Raw genomic sequence first — 26,092 nt, forward strand, 5'->3', positions numbered from 1 at the left:
TTATTTTAGGCGGGGGTCGCTGGGGCCTGATGGCGGCACGGGCGGCTCCCCGTTCCTTTAAAACCACACAAGACGAGAATCCCGGTGCCGCAGCTCCTCTCCCCGAGGCGTGACGCCGCTCCCGGGGCGGGTGTGCTCCCGCCGGCCCCTTCCGGGCGCGTCGCTGCCCGCGGGGCGCTGCGGGCTCCTCCCGCCGCAGCCGGGCCGGCCCCGCCTCCTGCACGGGCCGCGTTCCGCCGGCGCTCTGCGGCCTTTTGGCCCGCGCCGGCCCCGCTCCTCCTGCCGGTGCTGCCGCGCTGCCATGGCGTGTGCCGCCCCTGGCCGGGCCTGAGCGCCGGGAGCCCGCGGGGCCGCAGCCCGGCCGGGCGCCGACCCTGCCCCGGCCGCCGCTGGCCGACCCCCCGCCGCCTCCTTCCCCGCCGCCTTCGCCTGGCTCCGCCGCTGCTTCCCTCGACCGCGAGGTCCCGGCGGGAGGCGGCGGCGGGCGCCGGCTGGAGCAGGCGGCGGGGAAGATGGCGGGGAACGGCGGCGGCTTCGCTGGCGCCGGGAGCGGGGAGATCATCCAGCTCAACGTGGGCGGCACCAGGTGAGCGGGCGGGCCCGGGGCCGGCGGTGGCGGCCGGCGCATTCCGGCGGGCAGCGGAGCGAGGGGCAGCGCCCAGGGGGCCCTGCCGGGGCCCGCACGGCGGAGGCGCTGCCCGGCTATGGGGGCTAGGCCGGCCCGGCCCGGGAGGGCGGCGGTGCCGACCCGCCTGGGACTGCCCGGCGGGGTTCCGTGGGCTCTGCGCTCTGGTGCTGCCGCCGGGACGGCCGGGATGAGCCTTCGCCCAGCACTTTGCAGGGGCTGGGGGTACCGGGGGATGGACACGGGGTGTGTTGGCAGCTCCGCGTGGTGTCTGCCCGCAATGCCACGGCAGCCTAGATACGTACTGCTCTACATACACCTTAGAGACTCCGCGAATACTGCTTCTTCAGGGATAGAAGCTTTGCTTTGCCATCACAACCATAGGCTTCTGGTGAGCAGTCTGTCTAGCTGCCTCAGAGACTAAGATATTAAAATCGCTGATATGATACTGGTATCCATGAGAATAAAGAGTTGCATTGTTTTCCAATGTACGCTGGAAAGTGTGGAAGCTGGCAGATGTAGACATTTTGGCAGGCTGAGGCAGAGAATTGTGGGACAGCTGTGGTCAGAATCTGCGTGATAAACAGTGCAAACATTCCTGTCAAAATGCTCAGGCGTGAAATCATTCGGATTACCGTAGCTAGTGGAAACTGAGGTAATGTGTTTTCCCAAGTAGTGTGTACAGCGTGGAGCCAGCTATAAGTAGTAGGAACTACTACAGCTATTTTAAGAATTTTCTTGCATTACTCAGAACATGAACTTGATCTGATAACTAAACTGTGCTGCTGCCTTTCTTAGAGTGCCATAGAAATTGATGCAGAATCCCTGTGTTTTAATAAGACATTAAGAACCTGGTTCAACCCAGAGAAACTGCTTGTAACTTGCACAGGCAAAACTCACCTATAATGATGCTTTCAGGGTAACTTGGATGTAGGCTTGGACCATATTTTGTGTTAATGCAGAATAAGTTCTTCAGCAGACTCTGTCTTTGAAATTACAGGGCAATTCATCTTCTAAGGTTTTATTACCTGTGGAATCTAAAAGCTGCTTCAAATTCTTAGTTTCATCTTCCTTATTAAATGCCTCTGCAGAGAACTGAGAATTATGTACAGGACACACATCAGGTAAAAAATACACATCTTCAGAGGGCTTGCCTACACAGAGAAGTAGGAAGAATGAGGCAACCTAACAAGTGCATGTAATTAATTTCTAGCTGATGGTCTAGATTCTAGTCAACATTTGGATGTAAGGAGTAGGAAATGTGTGCATGGATATTTCCCGTTTAATAGGGAAACCCTCTACTATAGTACTTCTGAGTGAGAAGTTTTGGTCTTTTGCAAGCTCAGCTTCCCTTGTAGTGCCCATGTCTTTTGAAAACTATACCTGAGCCATGTTTTTCAGCTTGGAAAGGCAGGTGACTTTCAGCTGATAGTGGAGTGGATGATGTGCACAGCAAATGGGCAAGAGTGCGGTTCTGTACACATTTCCTCCTCTTCCTTAGTCTTCATTACACTCACTAGAAACCTGGAACTCTTAGTTTTGTTTGTAGAACTGTATGAGAAGAGGAAATGAGCACTCCCCTCTGTTTCTGACACCAGTTATACTTTGGAGCATGTACCACAGACACCCCAACTTTTCCATGTTCAGACACTAGGTTCCCACTGCTCCCTGGGATGATCAGGGCTTCTCTGTTGTGTGTGGCTGCTCCGTCACTTCCTGGTCACAACTTCTGAGGATTCCTTTACTGTGAACAGAAGTCTCTTGCAAGTTAATGTTCATAGAAATTACTGTAACAAATTGGGTGAATTCTTTTGGCTCTGTATCTCCCTCTGGTTACAAGGTAACTCCACAAGGACAGCAGACTATTAAAATGTTTGTTTTATAACTGACACTTGACATGTCTGTTTCCAGTTGATTATATTTGCTTTAAAATAACTGAAAGCTGGCATATGCTTAGGAGTGTTTTGAGGATATTGCACTGGGTTTGCCTAGTTTTCCTTATACAATGCCTGTCTGACCGCTGTATGGAGCTGCAGATACACCTATGCATGTAAATACTGCAGGCTAAGCTGCTTTCTGCATCCTGGAAAGGAGGACTCTGGTTGTTTACATAGATTAATGTCTGTGTATTAAAAGTTCTAAAGTATATGTTAGTGTGAGCTATTGCTTACTAAACTGGTACCACAGTGCTAAATTATAGACAGGAAATCCTGGTGCTGTCTAAACAGGCTGATAAAATTGAAAGAAGATGGTGGTGATGCTGCATCAATCCCCATAATTACAAGCAGTGTTTGGATTAATTCTGGACAAAATTAATGTAATTCATTGTTTTCACATGTTATAATGTAGTCAAATGAATCATCCCTTACTCTTAATGTAGACAGAGGTAGTCACCTGTATTACTGATAAGAAAAGCTGAGCAAAACTACTTAGAAGTGCTAGAGAAGTGTTTTTTTGGCTTTTTTTTTCCAGAAAAGACTTTGTGCATGCTTGTGCTTAGAACACTGGTACTGTACGTTTTCTGTTCAGGACAGATTTGCCATTGTGATGTTTGCAGTGAGCAGATGCACAATCCACATTTCATGCAGGGTGGTAGTTCCGTAGAGCCTTTGTGTTTCTGCCTCCTAGGGGGCATAAAGTAATGGGGTTTGTTTACATTTTTCTCCCCTTCAAAACTGGACAATACTAGTAGTGAAAATTAGGTAAATTATGACTAAGTAGTTTTATTCCAAAAATATTTTGTGATCCTGTACTAGATGGAGAGTTGTAATGGAATTTTACTTTTGCATATTCTTTTTTTGTTTTCCACTAATGAAGAGGTCACCAGAGGTTTCTTAGTCATGGCACTAGTAAGAGGATATGTACAGAGAGTGATGCAGAGCATGAGCTAATTGTCCAAGCTGCTAGTTAAGTTGTCTTCCTTCATGTTAAATCAAAACCAGAAGTAGTATAAAATAATCCATAGTTATTTATTATGTAAAGTACTGTCTGGCATCATAAGTAATATTATAATTTGTATTATTTCACAATATGATTCAGAGTCAATGATTTTTTTCTTTTAACTGTTATTGTTATTGCCCCTCTGCCTCCCCAAGAGGGACCCAAATAGCAAAATGGCAAATAATTCAAGTTCCTATGAAATATTAACTTGAAGCTCACTGTAGTCTCTTGCAGTGCATAATGTAGCACCCTTTCAGTCCTGAGTAAGAGCAGCAGAGTAGTGTGCAGTTATTGACAAATATTGCACACTGTTGATAAATTTATATTTTAGTGTTTGGATTTTGTGTGTGGAGCAGTGTTTGGTTTTTGTGGGCCTTTTTTATTTTTGCAAGCATGAATGTTGAAGTGGGAGAACCAGGAAATACAGGATGTTTGGGACAGTGTGTTACAAACAGATAAAAAAATGATACTTTTGTGGTCTCCAGACAGTCCTGCTTCATGCTGAAGGACGATCTGTGCAAAGAGTCTGCAACTTCTGACTTTGTGCAGATATTAAAAGATCTCAAACTTCCCAGACTTGTTTGATATTAGCTTTGTAGGACAAATCAAAGAATGTTAGATAAAGCAGGCTTCTTTCCAACTTTATAGCTGTTTCTGAACTTGTAACTTTGTTTTCATAGGTTCAGCACGTCAAGACAAACACTGATGTGGATTCCAGACTCATTTTTTTCCAGGTATTTGTAATATATCATCACATTTAACAAAGACAAATTAACAGTCATTAAAATAATATTTATGTTCTCAGTTCTTAATTTATGTTGTAAATAGTATCTTTATTAGTATCCTTAATTTTTTCCCCCCCTTCTCAAGCAATGGGACAGATTCATTTGAAATAAGCTGTTATTCAAGAGGCATCCTCTTGCTTGAATGTAGCCATGGCAGCTTATATGCGCTGAGGAGTTGTCACTTTTTAGATGGAGTATTGTGGAAATAACCTCCAATTCTGCAGGAAAGGGACAAGCCAGTGGCTGTGACTCTATTACCACTCGTGATCTTGCTGGCCATATGCATTAGCACTGCCTGTAACATTTTTGGTTTTGTTTGGTTTGGGGTTTTTTTGAGTTATTGCTCTACTCTGAGTTAACTCAAGGTTTTGAGGGTTTTAACTTGTGATACAGGAAGTGCTGAATTATTGAACATCTTCCTTTTATGTCACTGCCTTTACTACTTCTGCAGGTTGTGCTGCTTAGGTTTGTATTTTGTTCTGCAGCTGCTGTACCTCTATCACCTCAGTTAATCCTAAACCCACAAAGGAAAACCTAAATGCTGGCAATTTTGCTTCCTTACGTTTAATTTTTATATTCTAAACTTCTTTCCCAATAAAAGCCTGGCAGCTGACATATGCAGCATTTCCTGTTCCTATTTTAATGAAATGTTCAGATAAATGAAATGCCAAGGAAATGTCACCTTTTTTGAGGCATGCAAGGAAAGGCACAAGGAGGAAGTCTCATGGTATTCCCCAGTCTCTCAACACTAAATATGCTGTCTAAGGAGGTTGTCCTGAAAGTTATCCAATACTGGAAAATCTCATATAATTGTCATCCAGAATCAAATGAAAGCTGTTGATGTTGGTGTCCATCTTACTTATAAAATGAGATTTTGGCATTGTGTTGTATATGGGTCTGGAGAAAAAGTATTTTGATCTGATGGAAGAAAACTTTGAAGTAAAATTGTGTCAAAATAATTAATCCCATTCTTGTCCAGTAAATCCTTGCAGATTGGGTGGTCTCCTCTTCCTTTTTGCTTCAGCAGCTTTTAGCAATTTAATCAGATTTTAACAAACTATACAGCCCTCTAAGTGCCTTGGAAAACTTCTTCATCCTTTCAGGCTAGGCCTTGTGTCTATTTTCTTTGTGAATCTGAAGGTCCTTATGATGCAGCTCTCAGCCTTTCCTTAGGTGTGCGTACACTTGTCCTTTGTTCAGGAGAGATATTTCACTCCTCCAGCATTCTGGCTGTTTTCTTTGCTCAGATACACTGTGTTACCAAAATGTCACCAACTAGAGCTAAGTAACCAGAGTGTTGCTATACTGTGCTTGTGTCAGTGCATTTCTGGGGGACATCTAACGAAGATTTCCTGTTTTTCAGTTTGCTGAGTGGAAGAATTTCAACACTAAAGGATGAAACTGGTGCTGTGAGTAATGAATGTGCTGTAACTCGTTAATTCAATGTTATGCTTTTGGTTAGGTTCTCTCCTAAAGCATTTTCACTGTGGGTGCTAATGGAATTACACTGCCTGAGTCAGGCTAAACTTCCATCAAAATTAGTGACATCTCTGGCTTTCTGGGTTCTCATCTGTGTTTCAAGCTGAGTGTAACTGGAATAATGTACATATTTCTATTCTTATTCTGCATTGTGCAGGTAATGCAGAAACAGCAACTCCGCTTTTCTTAAGCAGAGAAAATGCTAACTGCTGTATTGCAGGGAGTTGTAATTTTCTTTAGATAGGCATTACGTATGTAGTTGAGTAATCCAACGTGGAAATGTAGCTTTTATTTTTTTTTTGGCAAAAACATGTAGCAAAATGGTCATTCCAGTCTGTGGGTATGATATTCTTAAATGGGAAACTACAGTTACAGTAATGTTGTTGAGTGATAGTGAGGCACACAAGCACTTTGCTAAAAGTGTAGAGGTAGTTTTGATGGTAATTGAATTTTAAAACGTCTAAACCTCTCCTGAGATCTTATTACAGTTACTGCATATTGAACATATGCTAGAAAGTGGAAGCATCCATTTTCCTTTGTGGAGATGAGAACCTAAAGAACAGATTTATTAAGTGCCATCTATTTGCAACTGTGTTTGTAAATATGTCCTTTAGGAATGTTAAATTAGTGGATAGTAGAATAACGAGAACAAAGAAGGGCTCAAAAACTTTGGGTTTTGTTTGTCTGCTTGCTACCTCATCTTCAACTTCTCCTTCCCACATTCAGCATAAAATAGCACTTTAGTTGATGGTTGCTCCATAATAGTACTCAAGTACAGAAATTTTTCTTTGTAGATATTTATTGATCGAGATCCAGCAGCATTTGCACCCATTTTAAATTTTCTTCGCACAAAGGAGTTAGACTTACGGTAAGAAGTTCTAATTATTTCAAATGGAAGTTAATTCAATCAGAAGCGTTAGAAACTTTTTCAAATGAGAGATATTACATTTTGCTTATCTGGTTGGGTGCCTGGTATATGGCTGAGCTCCCTCCTAGATGTGGGGCCATGTCTAGAATACATGTATGTCATGGTGGAGGCAGAAACGGCGACATTCTATTTTGCTAGTAGATTCTTATAATTTAGACCACTTCTTGCAGTGTATTTCTTTATTATTTCTGTATCTTTATTTTAATGAAAGTTAAATTAAGATCACCTTGAAATCTCAAACATCAACATGTTAAATGCATTTTGTGGTAATTCTGTAAACTGTTAGGTAGCTTGGTATTTAGATTGTGTAATATCCAGTTATATGCAAGCCTTTATATTCAAGATATTGACTCACTTAGTTCTTGTTGCTTTTGGTTTGTTTTTTTCTATTTCTGTAGGGGAGTGAGTATTAATGTTCTCAGACATGAAGCTGAATTCTATGGAATCACTCCTTTAGGTAATTTTTTTTTTTCTTAATGTGAGCTCATATTTATTATTGTAGTAATGGTCTACTGACAAATCCTGAACAGTTATGACCCTGAAGGGCAAAGGGTTTTGTTTTTTTTTTTCTCAAAGTAAAAGTTTTCAAAAAAGGAAGGATATTTGAGATAATGTAATGTTTTCAAGGAAGTGAAAGCTGTGGTCATATCTGGGTTTCCTCCTTAGTGAGAAGATTGCTACTATGTGAAGAACTGGAGCGCTCATCTTGTGGCAGTGTCCTTTTTCATGGCTACCTACCTCCTCCAGGTATTCTTGTGTTCATGATCTGATGTTGCATGCAGTCACTTGCTGCTTTGGTTTGTGGGGATGATTGGCTGGGGTGGTTACCCTGGCTGTCAAACTGTCCTGAGAAAGCCTTCCTATGGAAAGCTAAGGACAAATGGTTGAACTGAACATTATTGTGGTTAAAACCCAAGACTTGCATCTCTGTGCTGTAACAAACAGCATGTTTAGAGTACTGGGCAAGGGGTGTGGCATGTTAGTACTAAGCAGGCTGTGTTTGGTTGTAGACTAGAGCAGAGGTTCTCCAGGAGCCTTTCAGTTTAATGTCATCAGCATGAGGTGCTTTCTTCTTTCTGAACGTAGTTACCTTGGGTGTCCTATTGCCTAGGTGACAAATCACCCCTAATGAGCTTTCCTTACCAATATGAGTACCTGTTTGACTTTTTTAGTTCTCTGTAGAGATGAACACAGTACATGTGTTAGCCTGAAGTCTAAAGGATGTCTAGCCATTTATCAACAAGTTTTTTGAAGATAATTCCTTGAATTGTGAAAGTCAACATACAGAGCAAAAGCACTTTTTGTTTCAGTGTTACAATATTGCCTGTTTCTTACAGCAGATAAATTAAACTTTTGATCAAAATGCACAGGTGTTAATCCTATATTTTGAAAGTGAACTAAAATCTGTTATATTGCTAAAGTTTAAGGAGGGGGACAAAACTTTTTTTTTTTTTTTTTAATAGGCATTCCCAGCCGTAAAATAAATAATACTACTGGGCCACCGACTGACATCAGAACGGGTCAGACTGAGAGTGAGATGCATGGAGGTGGTGTCCAGCCTACACTTGCTGGTACAGGGGAAGGTACAGTCAGACTAGGTGAGGAGTGTCAGTTTTAAAACCAAATCAAATTGCAAAGATGATTGTCTCTGGGAAATAAGAACTGTGTGCCTGTATCTGGTTTAAATCTGCTGTTCTGTGTTTGCATGGTTAAAATTGCTGAATACTTAAACACTACTCCCTATGCAGTATTGAAGGCTCACTGTTGCACAATCCAGATGTGAGGCTTGAGAGAAAGGCAAATCAAAGTTCTTCATGCAGTCTTAGCCCAGCCCCTTAGACAAATGCCTCACACTGTACTAAAGCCATAATAAAACCAGAGAGCCACTGTCTCTTTGGTCTTTGTTCAGGGCCTGCTTCCTGTTCTTCCACCTCTTTCTTGCTCCTGATGCCTCACTTACCCTGCAAGAGTCAAGTTTTCAGAGTAAAGGTAGTCTTCACGGAAAAATTGTTAGTGAGATAGACCTTAATTCTGTCGTTTTCCAGCTTTTGACTTTGCAAGCAAAATGATGCTGTTAGAAATGTCATATTTCTGTTGCAATCCTGTAAATTGTAGCAGTGTTAGGAAAATCTTGACTATGTTAATGTATGTAACATAAAATAAGGATATGAGTTGCTGATTCTTCTTAGTGAGCTGCTGTAGGTTTGGAAGCAGGCAGTCCTGGGGGAAATGAGGTAGATGGTGCAGTCTTCAGGGATTAGTTCTTTAGCATATCAAGGCTGTGAGGAACAATACTGCTAACTAGAATATTGCTGAAAATATTTCTTGAAAAACTTAATTATGAAAGTTTCTGTTGCACATCCTAGCAGAGAGCTCTGTCCTGTTATAGATGTCTCTGCTTGTCACTTGCCTGATTTCAGCTTTGTTGTTTTTAGGATTTCCTGTGGACCCACGGAAAGTCTTAATAGTAGCTGGCCACCACAATTGGATAGTAGCTGCCTACGCCCATTTTGCTGTTTGCTACAGGTATGAGTAGTGTTCTTTGTTGGGTTACAGGAATCTAAAAAAAAATATAATCTTTGGCTAAGAGCAAAGCAAAAAGCTTACTCTGAAATAGCAGTAGTTAAATGCCTTCAGTCTGATTCTTTAAATACGAGTTGTTGCTTTTTTTTGGTGAAAATAAACTGCTTGATAGGAACTCAGATTTTTCTGCCTTGATGTGAGTTCTTGATACTGTTGAAAAAGTTGCAAATTAACTGCAGTAAAACTGTTTCAAAAGCCTGTTTTAAAGCAGTCTTTTAAATGAAAATTCACTTCAAAGTTTTTCCTGCTGTGGGTTTAGAAACAGTCTGTGAAGTTACAGTATCAAGGAACTTGAAACAGTTAATGAATTTTTGCTGCATAATTTTGCTGCCTTGCCTTAAATGTCATGGTTTTTAGCTGAACAAAACTGTTAAACGCTGCTTCACTTGGATGGCTGAAAAATATCTTCAATGTCTTGAAAACAGACTGGCTATTTTTTAAGATCAGGTGAACATAAGCAATACCTCCATATTACAGAAGCTGGTTTTAGGTCACATCTCGTAGTCTTGATTTAATTGGTGGCTGTCTTTTCGATGGAAAGTAATGGAAAGTTTTAGCAAGGCTGTTGCCCGTACCAGTCTAACAGGGCTGTCATACTGTGGTTCAAAAACAGAAGGGAGAAGAGTGTAGTGTGAACTGTTTCTTTCTGATTACTGCCAAGCTAAAGCTGTAGTTTGCTGCCTTTTTCACTCTCTAGAATACTAACTCAGTTGCTTAAACTTTGTAACTTAAATCACATCTAACTAGCATTCACCACTGCAATTTTTTTGGCTTTAATTTTTATTAAATGTGGTTTTTGTTTTCAATTATGCTTCATGTGGTCTGACAGAGAAAGAGGAAATGATTTGCAACTGGTTTTGTGCTAATTGTCCCCTTCTTAGGATTTTACCTCTGACTGTTTTCCTTGGCTGCTAGCTCACTTTAAGTGAAAAATTCTTCCTCTTTCCTGCTTGGCAAACTACTTAACAAGTCTTGTTGCCATTGAGATTATGCCATTATTGATGCTTTTGATGAACCATGTCAGACTTGAATGGTTGCTGAGAGAGGGTGCAGGTCAACATGCCAGTTTAAAGTGCTGCTTTTCTTCACAGATACTCAAGGTAGCAGTCTTGTATTTTTTTTTTTTTTTTTGCTTTCAAAACCTGAACGGGCTCTAGAAATACAATGGTAGAATTTTCTCTCCTCCATTCTTCTGCAGCAAAGCACAGTGCATCTTAAAGATTTTTTTTTCTTTTAAAGTATGACAAAAGTTTTTAAAATTTGATCATAAAGTTTGTGAGAATGAATGCAACCAAGACAAAGTCTTGCTATTGCAGTTGTGCTCTTAAATCTTTTCACTACAACTTCTGCATGTTGAATGGTTAGAGCACAGTGATCTGGGGTGCTTCAGCTCCAAGCAGGATGCAATGCTGAAGTGAAATAATGGCAAAAATGCTGAAAAGTACACATATCTTTCTGCTTTTAATTTTAATATTTATATCATTTGACTGCAGAGGTCTAGTCTGCTTTAGCTCCATTGCAAATTATCTAAATTATTGCCTGAAGTTGTCAGATAAATAGTGCTGACACCATGTAAGTCTTTAAAATGCACAGGGAAATGATCCTCTAAAAATAAAATTTACACTCAATTTAGTATTATCTGCTTACAGTATACCATGAACAGAAATTGTGGCTGGAGAGCAGAGCTTTGTGCTAAAGCATGATTGGGTTTCTTGCATGATATATAAGGATATTAATGAGTTTTCTTCTAAAATCTTATGCTGAACCTCATTATCTAGCGTTTGTCTAACCCAGACTTTTGAGTTCATCTTATAACTTCTATATCAGATGTGCTTATATGAAGAAAAAGCCCAGCACAGGATTCCAGTAGCTGCAGAGCACTGAAATAATATGCAATATCAGACTTCAAAATGGGAAAAAGTGCAGCTCTTGTAGACTGTAGTTCTTAACTAGAATTTGAAGCTTTGTTGCTTAGAGTGTAAGACTGAATCATCCACACTCGTTCAGGATTAGACTGGGCTGTCTGTTCTTGAATCTCTAACATCTGCTCCCCATTCTCCCTTTTGCCCTTCCAGAATCAAGGAGTCATCTGGGTGGCAGCAGGTGTTCACAAGTCCTTATCTGGACTGGACCATTGAGCGAGTGGCTCTCAATGCCAAGGTGGTTGGAGGACCTCATGGAGACAAGGACAAGATGGTTGCAGTTGCCTCAGAGAGTAGCATTATCTTGTGGAGCATTCAAGATGGTGGTAGTGGCAGTGAAATTGGTAACTATAATTTCCTGTTTTGTTTCTTCTTTTGTGTGTGTAACTAGAAAGAAGTCTGACACCTTGTGTTCAGTATTCACTTCCACAGATTGACCAAACAAGCTATAGTACAGCAAACTGTTGGAGTATATTAACTTTCTTCAGTTCTGCACCAGGAATCCTGTCTCAAAATCAAAGAGATGGAGAATAAAAGAGAACTCTGTTTACTGAAGAGATAGTAACCAATACTTACTGTTCAGTTTGAGGTTTTTGTGTAAAAATTCAAATTAAGAGTTAAAATTTCCCTTAGACTTCCATTTGAATCTAGGCCATAATACAGAAGAATTAAGCTTTGGAGGTGGAAATCTACAGATACAAAGAGATTCTGCTCTTTCCTTTTCTTTGTGTTACTAAAGCCACATTTTTACATGGAGATGATGAAAATACTTTAGTTCTCTGTCAAATGTGGTTCATAAACGGAATTTGGAAGATGAAAATTTCTTGGGTTTATAACTTGGGTGTCAGAGTAGGAAAAAAAGCCCACACTATTCCTTTTAGCATACAGGAATTACTGCTTACACACCTTGACACTGAAGGACACAAAATTGTAAGCTTTAGAAACAGCAAGAAGACATTTCCAGAAGTAAATATTCCCTGGTACTGTTCTGATGGCTTGTCTGAGTCATTGCTGTTCAAATATAGGGCAAATTTGGGAGGCACTGACGAGAACGGTATTTGGAACTTCCTCTGTCCTAATCCCTGGTGTTTGAATAACCACTGCTATGCCAGTAATGTCTGTTTCCTCTGGCAGTGGATACTGCTAACAAAGTGTGACAGCAGTCTGGTTATGTGAGCACTTTTCTCTGAAACTTAATGCTGAGCTAATTTGTTATTAGATGTATCTCCATAGTTGAAGCCTTGAGAATTGTAGTGGCCATAAATTAAAGTGGCCAAATTCAAGTTTTGACTCATGTGCCTTTAAAGAAGAGCTTGACAGATCCTCAGGCAATTTTTAGCCATGTTAATGGGTGTTGTTTTTTTTTTCCCTGCATGAATATGTGGAAACACTAAGTCATATTTGAAGATGGGGAAAGGCAAAGGTCTTGTATGAGCTCTTTTACTTGTGACTCCTAGAGTTCTTATATATAATCATGGTTAGCAAAATGGAAAAGGAGATTCCACTGTATTAAAGAAAAACAAAAGGTGTGTTTAACAGTTGAAGATGAAATTCTCTCCATTAAACACAGCGAGTAATTATCGTACCTGAGAAGCCTTTTCTTCTCTTATGCTCCTGTTGACTGAATCTTAAGGACAGGGAAGAGTTGGTGTGACAGCTGTACTCCTGTTACAGGCATTGCTTTAAGCACTGTGCCATTACATTCCTCCTGCATTTTCTGCTTTCAGTTAGCTGCTTGTGTTACCTTGGGATTTGCAGTAAGATACAAGAAGCAGCATCTTGGATTTTTTTAAATCAAGTGCAAAGAAACACAAAAAACCATTGTAGACTTTATTTTCAAATCAAAACTCTAAAATATGCCAGTATCATAAAGTTCTGATAGCTTAGACTATGACTGAAAATGGCAACAAAACTGAAGCAAGGACTTTGCTAAACAGGCTGTACTGCACTGAAGTGACAGTGTGAAACAGAGTAATTGCCACTTGGGGCAGGAGGAGGGGCGAAGCAGAGAGAATGTGCCTACAGGATGAATTTCCCAGTCAGAATGACATTGACCAAAATGTACTGCTGTTCTTTGGATAGTAGGTCATGTTGATTGGTTTAAGAAAGTGCTTGCGTTTAGTAGTTACAACTTGAATGTAGCTGTTTTGTTTCCTTGTAGAGACAAATGCTTGCAGTGCTGCTTTGTGTTAGAGATACAGTACACTGCTGTCATCTTGTGAAAGAAACTACTTGTTCCAAACAGTTGCTGGAGCCTGGCGACACCATCCCCAGCAAATTGTGTGGGCTGGCATCTTTGTGATAGAGCTCTCCCAGAGCGCTTTCTTCCCTTTCAATATTACTTACACAAGACACTGCTGCTGGGTTGCTGCTGTAAGCAGTATTTTACTGAGAGGGACCCTTAGGACAAGAGCCTGTCATTACATATAGTGTTGTCTCCCCTGTGGACAAGTCTCAAGATTGTTGAGCCTAAGCAGGACTGACACTTCAAATTCCTCCAGACCATTCAAGCTGTCTTCCTTGATTTCCTTGAACCTCATCCTTCTCTGGAGTAATCAATTCTAGTAGTTTCTGTGGATTTTTTTATTACTGCCTTTTTCATGGGCCTGTACTGCTGAATCTTATCTGCATTGAATGATTGTGCTTTGCCCTGGAAAATGGTTTAGCACCATAATTAAAACAATTTCCTGAGATTCCTTCTTGGGTCTTACAGAGGGCTGATTCTTGTGTGGGAATGACACTATTCATTTGAATTTGTCCAAAACAATGTTGAGGAATTTTCCTGCTACTGGATACTCTTGTTTTGACAACATCTATCTGCTGCAGTTAAGGTATACTAGTGAGAAGTAATATAAATATGTAGAGTGAGCAAGATGGAATAAGAAACTTGTGAGCGAAGCTTGACACTTTGGTGTTGTAATGTATCTCCAGTACTTTTGTACTTACCAGGCAGAAAAACATAGCCTAGAATTATTTACAAACCAAGTTAATTGCAGGGCCAGTTTGCTGCCAAACTTGGAAATTACCTCAGACCTTTTGAGTTTGCTGTAACTTTTAAATACATGAAGAATAAGTAGTACAAAATGTAGTTTGCTATCCAAGTTTACAGTTCAGTTAAAGTTATTCATGTTGGATCTTTGGTGAGACTTGGAAGCTCTAAAGAAACTATCGATTTTGTGGAAGGCCCCAGATGTTAAGGTCAACTATAACCACAGCCACTGATGCCTGTCAGGCTCTGCACTGTTTTGATTTTTATTGAGTGAAATGTTGATGACACATTTCCTTTACTTGGAAGGTCAGCGTTTGCTGGTAAGTTTTATTTTCCAAATTTGAATAGTATGTGAAATGAATATGAATAGTTGAATATGAAACTGCTTCCCTCTATAGCTTCAAGTTTCAATAGCCTGTTAGCCTGTACTCTCTGCTTATGGACCACAACCAAACTAAAAGATCTGGAGATAGAAAGAAAGAAGTAGGCTTTTGCAGGCTGCTTATTTTTCTGGGTCCAAGCATTTCTGCTAGAAGAGAAATTAGAATGTATTCAAGTAGGGTCACATCTAAGTTGTTCAGTATTTTCCCAAGAATAAGGCTGAAGCCTTGTAGCCATATTTAGTTCCTCAAATACATTTTCAAAATATTTTTGCTTGACTGGACTTAAAAAAAAGGGGATCAAGAACTTCTAATACTTTAACAGGTAATTGCAAACTAGTATGGTACAAAGTTGTAAAACCCTTGGAATTACTGTTTCTTAAATGACACTTCGTAGTCATAGGAAGAAAAAAAAACAAACCACAAAACAGCAACAAAAACTCCTGCTTGATGTAATATGATTTTTTTTTAATTTTAAAGCCGTTTGAGAACTTGATGGCTGTAGAAAAAAGTTTGTATATTTCATAAGGGCTCTTCTAGCTTCTCTTGCCTCCTTTCTCCTTTCCAAATAATAATGGTATTAGCAGAGAAGACATCATGCTGCCATTTAATGGAACCCAGTTTGCCGCATGCATGGTGCCTCACCTAGCACACTGCAAACCCAGCTACTTTGCTTGCTACTCTAATAAATGTGTTGTGATAATAATGGAGAGATTCCATTGTTACTGTGTTTTTATCTTTACTTTAGATGAGCTTCACAGCATCTTCATTTTTTGTAGGAGTGTTCAGTCTTGGAGTCCCTGTAGATGCTCTCTTCTTCATTGGCAACCAGCTGGTGGCTACAAGCCACACAGGGAAAGTGGGAGTATGGAACGCTGTGACTCAGCATTGGCAGGTCTGTTCAATTTTCCACATCACTTTTTACAAGCTGGTAAAAAAAGCTTTCTAGTAAAAAGAGAATAAAATAATCTAAAAGTATATGGAAAATGCTCTTCATAGTGTTTTCAGCCCTGACTTGTGTTATGGAGTTTATCACCTGGGTGTTGTGCCTGTGAACAGAATGTTGACTTGTTTGGTGCTACTACCAACCAAGCTTTTTAGGCTTTTAAATCAAAGGATATGGTGTGATTTGGGGTAATAAATGTCAAGTGCCAATATATTTAAACTTCGTTATGGATTACTAACTCTGTAAAACTTCACTAGGATCATAGGAAATAAAATTGTGGGGAATGTATGACAGCAATTTCTGGACCATCTGAAAGAAGAAGAAAACAAGAAGGGAATCTGGTATCTGGGGGTCTCCAAAGCTGCTTTACAATGGGAGACTCCTCTTCAGCAGAAGAGCACATGATTATATTTTAAAGATGACTGTCTTGTGTGTGGATGCTTCTGGCTGCACTGATTTGATTCCTGTTGTCAGAATGCACATTAAATAGAGAGATCCCTGGAGTCAGTATGAGTCTGAGAAACAGTCAAGCATTCAAATAACACAGCCAGATGTACACCTTTGTGGCACAAAACCTGGATGCAATAGCAATCCCAAAAATGCCTTGCAAATCTCAAGAGGCAGAACTGACCTGAGGTTGCTGCACTGTTTGCTGACTAAGTTCTGATTTGACTCTTATGTGACAGTACTAGTAACAAATAACGCAGGTAATAGGTGTGGGATAGCACTGCTTCTGCAGCAGACACAGACATGTTAGCATGGCCTTGAATTAAACAAAACATTATTTAAAGTTTTACTGATGCCTTGCAAAATCTTCTGTTAAGAGACAACTTAATGCTATGTGGCAAACTGGTGTTTAATAATATTTTCTAAAGGAGCAAGTCATAAGAAATAAAAACTGATGTCCTATTCATCATCTTTGTTTCTGGGGGAGCCACAGAAATTTTTCTGATCACCTAAATAATTCCTCAGTTTGACTGACTATTCATTTGTGAAAGTATTTCTTATTGAAGAGTAGAAAATCTTTGAGAGGCTTATATGCCAATATGTCTATAAAACATTTTGGCTGGTTTTTTTTCAAGAGGATGAGAATAGCTCCTTTCATAAACAAACAAACAAAAAATTAACAAAAAACCACCCACATAAAACCAAACCAACAAAAAAACCCAAAACAAAGTTTCAGGGTGCTTTCTGAATCTTGGGCTCTTTTGTTAGTAAAAAACCCAAAACAACCCACAACTGTCTTCCTGTAGATCTTCATCTCCCTTTAGAACACATTCTTTTCTTGAAGAACCCCATAAAGATGTAAAGTGGCAGGGCTGATCTTAAAATTCCTAATGAGAATATCTGATATTTAACTGACTGCTTTCCATGAGCTGCCCACAGCTCTGGACTTGAAATGCTGTCATACTCTCTGTGAGAGAAATTTTGGTAGAATAGTTTGCTGATTCCCCATTTCAGAGCAAGAACTTGATCTTCTTTCAGGCTGATGTCTTTCTAAGTTCTGCTTTAAGGAGGCTTAGTTTGTGCAAATCTGTTCTTCCTTATGTGGTGTTCTCTGATGTATTACACCCTGAAGATGTAATTCTGATCTCAGCATCTGATTGGTTCTTTTATCTTCTTCTCTTCTTGGAGATTTGAGCAGACTGCTGAGGTTGTTTCCCTAGTACTTATTCCTCTGGCAGTGTTTCAGTTGCATGCTACAAGGAGGAGGAGGAGGAGGGTGTGGGTGCTAGTTACATCAGTAATGAGATTCTTAGCAGAGGAGAGCTTAAAGAAGCAGCATATTAAGTGCTATAGTTTAAGAGGCAACATAAAGCAGTAAAGTGTGACAGAAAATCCTACTCTGCAAAGTGAGGTTTCTCACTGGCCATGCTTTTTTACCAGTGACTGTTTCCTAATGAAAGTTCACATCTTGGCAGATGGCAGCTGCTGGATCACCTCTGGTGTTCCTGTCTGCTGCAGAAGGAAAGAAGATAATGTTTACAATATGTTTTAGGGGCTTACAGCCATACTTAATTAGGAAGGGCTACTGGTTTAGAGTCTGAGCTCTTTGCAATGTGGGGAGGTTTCTGTGGTTGGTTTGTTTTGCTTTTATCCAACTGATTCATGGTAAGTATTTTGCAAATGATTTTTCAAGTCTCTGTAGCAATTGGAGGTCAGACCAATCTGCTGGTCAGAGAGAAATGAGAACTTAGGCTGAAGTGTCCATGAATTAGTATTCAATGTACATTAAGTTAACTGACTGAATGAAACATACAGGTACAGGACAAATACCATGATACTGTGCATGTTTGAGTGCTCTGGACAAAATGGCTTTTGGCTTTTTCTTCTCCGGGCCTGAAGAAAAAAGAATTACTGAAATAAGTGATCTTACCTAAGATAAACTAAACTTTTTCTTTGCTTGAGATCTCTGTCCCTCTTAAAGGAATAAGCACTCCTTTTAATCCTAGAGGGCAAAGAAAAGGCATGTGTAATCCTTCACCTTGAGTCGTAGACCAGTAAGTAAAATATGACAGGGCTGTCTTCCAGTTTACATGGTGTGGTTGTGTGTTGGAAGTGAGAAACTGTAACAGAACAAGAATTTTTAGCCCTCATTATATATCTGCTTGAGGCAGAGATTTCCACAGTTTGGCAGAGGGATACAAAACTTGGGATAAAAGAAGGTGTAGAGAGGTAACATCTAGTTCCTTGGTCCAGAAATCTCCTAAGGACTTGTCAGAAATGGAAGAAGGGAGAGGACAGAAAGGGTGAAATACACTCCCTGGCATATAGGAAAAAAAATCCACTTTTGAAGATGTGGTTTAGCTGCAACTCTCTAAGCTCTGTTCCTTCACATGGAGAAGGATCTTCCAGAGCAGTTGTACTGATTTGTCTGCATGTGTCCGCTGAGCTCCAGGACTTCAGATCCAGTTTGGTAGAGGAATATGCAGTGCTTCAAGGAATGCCGTTGTACATGCAAGTGTGTGCACAATGGCTTCAGTCCAGTACCAAACTCAAGTGATGTTAAACAAAATATACCAAAAATGTCTGAAAACTGAGGAAGTAGCAACCTAAATTCTTGATTTGATTATTTTTTCTTTTCTATATGCACTAGGTTCAGGATGTTGTTCCTATCACAAGCTATGATACTGCTGGGTCTTTCCTGCTGCTGGGCTGTAACAATGGGTCTATCTACTACATAGGTAAGAAATGGGAGCAGGGTGGAATAAATGGAGGTGGTACTGAGCAGCATTTTTGTTACTCTCTTTAGTGGATTTAAGTAGCATCAGAACAACTCTGTCTAATGAGAGTAATAAATGTCTCCTCCCCACAGACATGCAGAAGTTCCCACTTCGAATGAAAGACAATGATCTTCTTGTGACAGAATTGTACCATGATCCTTCCAACGATGCTATAACAGCCCTCAGTGTCTACCTCACACCTAAAACAAGTTAGTATTCTATCACTGTCTCTTCGTGGAGGGTATGTTAGAAATGTGGGGGGTTTTTTTCATAGCAGGATTACACAAGGTAGTCCTTAACATAAACAAAGAATTTTTCTTCATTTAATCACCTTCAAATGAATGATGAACACTAGGCATAGCTGTTTTCCCTTACACCTGTACATCTGTATAAATAGGTACATACACTTACAGGTATTCCTATATTAATGCTTGTGCCTAATGTATCTTGGTTGGTTTTAAGCCTTTTGCACAAGAGAAGCACTTAGATTGTGAATTGTATTTGCTGAAATTGTTTGTGCCAAACTGGGTAAGGGGGAGACACAACCTTGCTGTTGTGTCTAACTTTATAACCAATAGAGTAAGAAACATTTCCTTATGCAGCTGGATGATGCTTTGGTATTCTGTCTGTGCACCCTTTTGTCATCATTGTGCAGTTATCTTTTAAATTAAAAGAGAAACAACAGCAACAACAAAAACCCAAAGCAAAGTAAAACTCAAAAAAGCCCAGACTGGAAGAAAGTGGTTACTCGCATAATGATATCGATACCACAGTGACTGTTTTAACTGTAGTTCTTCCTGTTTTGCTTTGCTTTCCCATTTGCCTCCAACTATGGCAGAAAAATAAATATTATGTGGAACTTATAGATCATATCACTGTGAGGGGTGCCAAAATATCTGATCATCTGACTTTAGCCATTACTTTTTTCACAGGAGGGAGGAAGAGAATGGGAAAGAAGGCTTTTTGTTAAGACAATGTTGAAGCATGTAGTATGGAATTGCTACAGACCTTGGGGTTATTTTAGTTGCAAAATGCCCTTCCTGTTTATGGGAAAACAATGAGTAAACAGTGTTTAAAAACCATAGCTTTCTTACTGTGGAAGCTTGGAAATACTGTTTTCTACTGTCTCCTTCCCTGGCCCCCAGTAAGCCAAGCTTTCATTCCTGGGGGAACAACTGTGTTCTTGCTTGTTTTAGGTGTAAGTGGCAATTGGATTGAGATTGCATATGGCACGAGCTCTGGAGCAGTGAGGGTGATTGTACAGCACCCTGAGACAGTTGGGTCTGGCCCTCAGCTCTTTCAGACCTTCACGGTTCATCGAAGCCCTGTCACGAAGATCATGCTCTCAGAGAAACACCTTGTGTCAGGTAAGGTGTGCACAGATGTGGATTGGTGGTTCTCCCCTCCTCCTGAGCAATGCAGTATTTGTATGCTATGCTCTGTAACTTGCATCATTCCCACATGTAATAGAAATGAGTTGGACAGATTTGAGGGCAGGGGAAAGGCTAGATTTGCTTGGATCCTCTTTCTTAAAGTAAGCATTCTTCAAAGCCTTTAGCAGTTGAAAGGCACAAGTTTTATTTGACCAGATACTAGAACAACTCACTCTTTCATTTGTGTCTTATTCCAAGGTTGCCATTTGTGGAAATAAAAGGGTTTGTAAACAAATGTATCTCTGTCAAGTTTTATTGTTGTGCATAGGTCCTTCAGGACTAGTCTTCTTTTAAAAGCCTTTCAGGAGGTTTCTGGGCTGCAGCAAAATGTGCACTATCTCCTCCTGGGCCCTAGAAAAAGCCTTCCTGTGACTTCAAAGGGCTGTCTCTGTTTCTTTTCTCAGCAGTCTCCCAGTGTTTGTTGTGCTATTCTGCTTGTCCTGTCTTATGCTCAGGAAGGTGTCTTACTTGCAGAGAAGATGCAGTGGCTCCTTCCTCTGTAAAAATCTATTTAACCCAGAATCCAGCAGCCAGGGCATGGCAGAGAACTGATTTACATCTTGCTGCTATCCCATTATTTGAAAAAAAGGAACAGGAAAATGGTATCCAATTATACTGCAAATAAACAGCCCATAGGTCATCTGTTCCCCTGCAAGTTGCTGCTAAACCCTCAGTACCAGGAGAGGGCACATGTGTATGTACAAAACTGAGATAATTGATGATTTAAATTCAATAGGGTTATTGTGTGAGGAGGGTTCTGCTGCCAGGCTGCTCTCATGACACCTTGTCCTAGCATCTGCACACAGGGGATTGAAGCGGGCTGTAGGCTATTGGTGCTAAACCAGACCTTAGTTTTGTGTTGCACCTGTCTCAGCTTCTTGAATTTCTGAGGGAAGATACAAAACTAGTCGAAAACAGGACATCAGCAAGAATTTGTAGGCTGTTAGAAAATTGTCTGGAGATGCTATGTGACCTCACATTGACTAAATTTTTGATCACTCAGTCTGGAAAAACTATAATGTAGATAATCATTAGAGAAGTTTATCTAAATGTTTTGTCATCCTTTGTAAGTGCCCATCTTTTCCTTCCTAGTTTGTGCTGATAACAACCATGTACGGACATGGACTGTGACTCGGTTCCGGGGCATGATTTCGACTCAGCCAGGCTCAACACCTCTTGCATCATTCAAAATCTTATCCCTGGAGGAAGCGGAGAGTCATGGCAGCTATTGTTCTGGAAATGACATTGGTAGGATGTCTCTTGGTTGTGCTGTGCCTGTAACTTCACTAGTCTCATAATGGTTTAGCAGACCTTCAGCCCTATAACATGTAAGCCGATGGGTGTAAGCTCTTATACACTGCTTTCCCCTTGAAACTATGGCAAGGATCTGTAATAGTCACTTGGAATTATTATTTAGGCTGTAGAGAGTGAGTACACTTAAAGGACTTACTCCAAATGACAGAAGGGACAAAAAACCTTTGGAACACCGATACTATACCTCTTCCTTGAGCAAACTGATGTAGCATTTCAATTCTGATTTAACTAGAGAATGAGAGAAAGCACAAGAGACTGTATTAAGCAGATGAGCATAGCAAACATTTGGTCTGCAAATTCCAGTTCACTGTTCAGCTGGGGTTAAACAAAGCATGGAAAAAATTCTTAAATGACTTTGAAGTTGTGACAAAGTTCACCGAAGCCTTGCAACTGCAGAGGCAAATGGTGCTAGCGCATTGCTGTAGCAAGGTACTGAAGGAATGTGTGTTGGTAAATAGGGGTAGACAGGTAGATTCCTTGGTGGTCTGAGCCTTGCAAATGAACCTTTGATGAATAGGATGCCCTGTGAACACAGCCTGGGGTCAGTACTATGGCAAGAAATCTGATTAAGCCTTTAGACATCTAGGAGCTGCAAAATAACAAAGTACTTACTGTTATTATAAAGACCTAGTGTAGGGTTTGTGCTGACATAGTAATTCCTCTAGGAACACACACAAGAATTTAAGAATGTGTGTCCCTTAGAACAACAAAGACTGATTTGGCTTTTGCTAGCTACTGATGGTTTTTGGCTCCCTGCTCCTGATGCTTTAAAACTACAGTGGTCATACTCATATAAGTCTGGGTCTTCACAACTGATTGGGGAAAAAGGTGAGGGAATTGAAACAAACAAATATGTGATCTTTCTTTTTTTCCTCTAGGACCCTTTGGTGAACGTGATGATCAACAGGTGTTTATCCAAAAAGTTGTTCCCATTACGAATAAGCTGTTTGTAAGGCTGTCTTCAACTGGGAAAAGGTACATCCATGCTGAGGTTTTTAAGTGTGAAAGGAGCAGGACTACGCCTGTTCAGGTGGTGATGTCTCCCTCCTCCATGCTGAGTGCATGCAGTTGCACATAATAGTCTTCTACTGTGCTTGACAGCTCTGGCTGAACTCTTGTCTGTGTGCTAGTAACAGAACTGTTACTTAACGACTGTTATAACCTTAAAGCCAAAAAAAGGCTTTTTGAGTAGTGTGATATCAGAGACTCACTTCGTGATGGCTAACACTGGTGAGCTCACAAAGCAAACATTTCTGTGCCTCTACAGAATATGTGACTTTCAACCATGGTACCATGCTACCATTAAATTTCAAAACTAATGCTGAAATTTACGGTGGCAGTGATTATGCTGCTCACAAAAGTAGACAGGGTATCTCTCTTCCTTTGCACTTGGCTTTGAAGGTATTAGAACCTTTAAAACAGAGATACTGTTTTCTAGGTCATCTATTCAATTATTTCTTAAGCTTGACTTCATAATATTCTACTGCATGGCTGTCAAATAACCACAGCTGCTTTTCTTCCTCTCAGCCTAGGAAGATGACAAGAGATCAGAAAAAACAGTGCATCTCAGTTCTATGCTTCATTTTTGCATCTCTTGTCTAATAACTTTGAATCTGGATGAAAACATTAATGCCTCAACACTATGACTTATTTGGGCACTGCTTGGGTGAAAAGTTCACTGCAAAGCACCAGTAAAGCAAACCCAGAGCATGAGCAGCTTAGTTTTGGGAGTCCTTCTCTTCTCCTCACTCCCCATAAACTTCTGAAATAAAGGGGAAAAAAGAAATGGAGATCTGCCATGACAAGTGAAATTGCACTTGTGATATGACAAAAGTTATCTTTATAGATAACATTGGATATATCATCTTTGGATCTTTATGCATATCTTCTGTGTGGTTATATTTGCTGTTTCTGCAGGTTCATTTCCTAGAGTGTTTAGCATATGAGGGGGCTGGTTTCTGTCATTCTTGTGAGAGCCTTAGCTTTCTAATCATTGCAAATAGAAAATGGACATAAAACACGTTGGTGTTGCCCAGTAAACAAGCAGTAAGAGTGCAGATGGACTGGGGGTGGGAAGGGATTGTCTGCAGCTGAGCAGTGTGCCAGGCATGCAGGGGAAGGAATTTCATCTGGCGGAAAAGTCTTTTTCTCATGGCAAGTTTGGTGCCTTCTCAGAAAATTGAACCAGTTCTGACTTCACTGGCGAAACTCTGCCAGGTGCAATCATTCTGGTAATTTGGGGTTTCTCTTCCTGTAGGATCTGTGAGATCCAGGCAGTTGACTGCACTACCATCTCGTCATTTACTGTGCGAGAATGTGAAGGATCCAGCAGGATGGGCTCCCGGCCACGCCGCTACCTCTTCACTGGACATTCTAATGGCAGCATCCAGATGTGGGACCTGACCACAGCTATGGACATGGTTAATAAAAGTGAAGACAAAGGTAAGTTGTGTTATGCTAGGACTGTGGTGTGGTTCTTTTTTGTGTCCTCAGATGTGTCTGACTGCAGTAAATGGATTTGGCCTCTAAGAGCTCTCTCTCTTGCAGATGTTGGTGGCCCCACAGAAGAAGAGTTGCTCAAGCTGCTTGACCAGTGTGACTTGAGTACCTCTCGCTGTGCCACACCCAACATCAGTCCTGCCACCTCAGTTGTTCAGCCAAACCGGCTTCGAGAATCTAATTCCAGGTAAGTCACCAAGGGTGGCACTGGCTGCAGACACCAAAGGTTTTACTTTTCAGGTAAGCAAAGGGGTTTGGTGACTTGAATGCTGTAGCTAAGCCCCTGAATTTATGCCCGTAGTGGCTTGAACTACACACACATACTCCTTGGTTTCTTCTGGTTTGTATTTGTGCAGACTAAAGTATCCTCTGAGAGTCTGAAGTGATCTGGAAGCCTTTGTGTGGTGGCTGTGATGAGTGTATTGCTATTGTAGTGGGAATTGCAGTGGTAGGTGGGAGCAGTGGTGTGCAGAAGACCTGGCTGCTATTCTCAGCCTAACATCTACTCTTCTTGTATTTTCTGAAGCCTCCAATTGCAGCACCATGAAACAATCCACGAAACTGCCACGTATGGTTCTGTGCGGCCATACAGAGAAAGCCCCCTTTTGGCAAGAGCGAGGCGGACAGAGAGCTTTCACAGTTACCGGGACTTCCAGGCTTTTAACTTATCCAGCAAAAGCCCAACAGAAAAGGCAGCTGCCACAAATGGGATTTCAAGCCAGACAGAGGCCAGGAAGGCAACAGCTGAGAGCAGTGCATCTGAGAGGAAGGCAGGCCAATCAACAGCACTTGAAGCGCGAGGCACAGGTGTGACAGATGCAGGTGGGTGTTGCAGTACAGAGGTTCACCGCCTGCCAGAGAATTCTCTGGATCTCAAAAGAAGAGGACCAGAAGAAGAAAATGAAACCAAAGCAGAAAGCAAAAAGAAAATGGGGTTTGAAGGAGCTGGTTTCCTGGGAAGGAAGAAAGTGCCTCTCCTGGCCTCTGCACCAGTCCTTGCTGAAGGTGGGCCTGAAGTACCTGGTGCAGCTTCTCCATCACCTACAAAGACAGCTGCTTCACCACGACACCGGAAGAATGACTCATCCTGCCAAGACTACGGCTTGTGAAAACGGGTCTGGTGGCAAAAACAAGGTGCAGGTGCCCTCTGGCTGGTAGCAGGCATAATGTTATGTGTTGTAGGTTGTTTCTTGAATGGGATTTTGTTCTGATACCAGAATAAAATTTGTAAGGTTATGAAAAAGTACCTAGCTGCTAAGCTTTGAAGGGTTGTCCACATCCATGTGTGGCTCTATGTAATGCTCCAAAATGTAGTACGGTACTTGGTCCAAAATATTGTTGTGCGTTCTTGCGTAAATGTGGTCAGGCATGTGATATGTTGTGATTATTTTTGTTTTGGGGAAAGGGACGGTGCTAAAGGAAAACTTGGTTGCTGAGCAGAGGATACCCTTCAGATGCAGCCACATGTTACTCTACAGAGCTGCTGCTGTCTGGAGTGGTGGATTTTGCCTAATTCACAGAGCTGCCTCTGCAGTTTTGTTTTATGAATGGGCTCCTTGCTCTGTATGCTGCTGTCTGATATCTGAAATGTTTTGTGCAGGTTAAGGAGGAAGCTATTCAAAATAGCATATTATTTTGCCTCTTAGTCCAAATAAATTGCCAGAGGAGTGTTGCTTGTACTTTCTGAAAATGTGTGGTATCAGATGATGGATTTTGCTGATTGTGACTGAGAGAATGCATAAAAATATGCTTGGCAGAATACACAGAACTGGCAGTCTCTTGAGGGCCTCCTTGTCACTTTCTCTGGAAAAAGGACAGAGATGAATATAGGAGTAGGTTTACTGTCATGGTGTAATAATTCTCAATTACAAGTGCCTTGACATGGTATTTCATACCTGTGTCACACTGGCTGCTTGCTGTTTGCACCTAGTTTACTGTGGATGGTGAACAGGTTTTATTGCCTGTGAATTCGTAATACATAAGCAGAAGGGAAGGATGTGACAGCAAGTGAAAAAGCATGCTTGGAGTTCAGCATTTATTAATGA

At 41.0% G+C, this 26,092-nt stretch overlaps 1 protein-coding gene across 1 annotated transcript; it reads left to right on the forward strand.

The window, feature by feature from the left end:
• Window positions 1-384: 384 nt before the first annotated feature.
• On the forward strand, window positions 385-25,828 carry LOC121673029 (BTB/POZ domain-containing protein KCTD3-like). Its single transcript, XM_042046045.1, has 18 exons — window positions 385-586; window positions 4,246-4,299; window positions 5,714-5,759; window positions 6,624-6,697; window positions 7,156-7,214; window positions 7,424-7,504; window positions 8,221-8,355; window positions 9,193-9,283; window positions 11,416-11,606; window positions 15,411-15,526; window positions 18,675-18,762; window positions 18,894-19,010; window positions 19,998-20,168; window positions 21,327-21,482; window positions 22,427-22,523; window positions 23,806-23,990; window positions 24,096-24,234; window positions 24,574-25,828. Exons 1-18 carry the CDS (start codon window positions 513-515, stop codon window positions 25,154-25,156), a joined length of 2,457 nt encoding a protein of 818 aa, XP_041901979.1. The 5' UTR covers window positions 385-512; the 3' UTR covers window positions 25,157-25,828.
• Window positions 25,829-26,092: the final 264 nt, after the last annotated feature.

The sequence above is a fragment of the Corvus kubaryi genome, unplaced genomic scaffold, assembly GCF_017639235.1.
Source record: "Corvus kubaryi isolate FWS band 111438036 unplaced genomic scaffold, C.kubaryi_AGA036_p1.0 65110, whole genome shotgun sequence".
NCBI classification, from domain to species: Eukaryota; Metazoa; Chordata; class Aves; order Passeriformes; family Corvidae; genus Corvus; species Corvus kubaryi.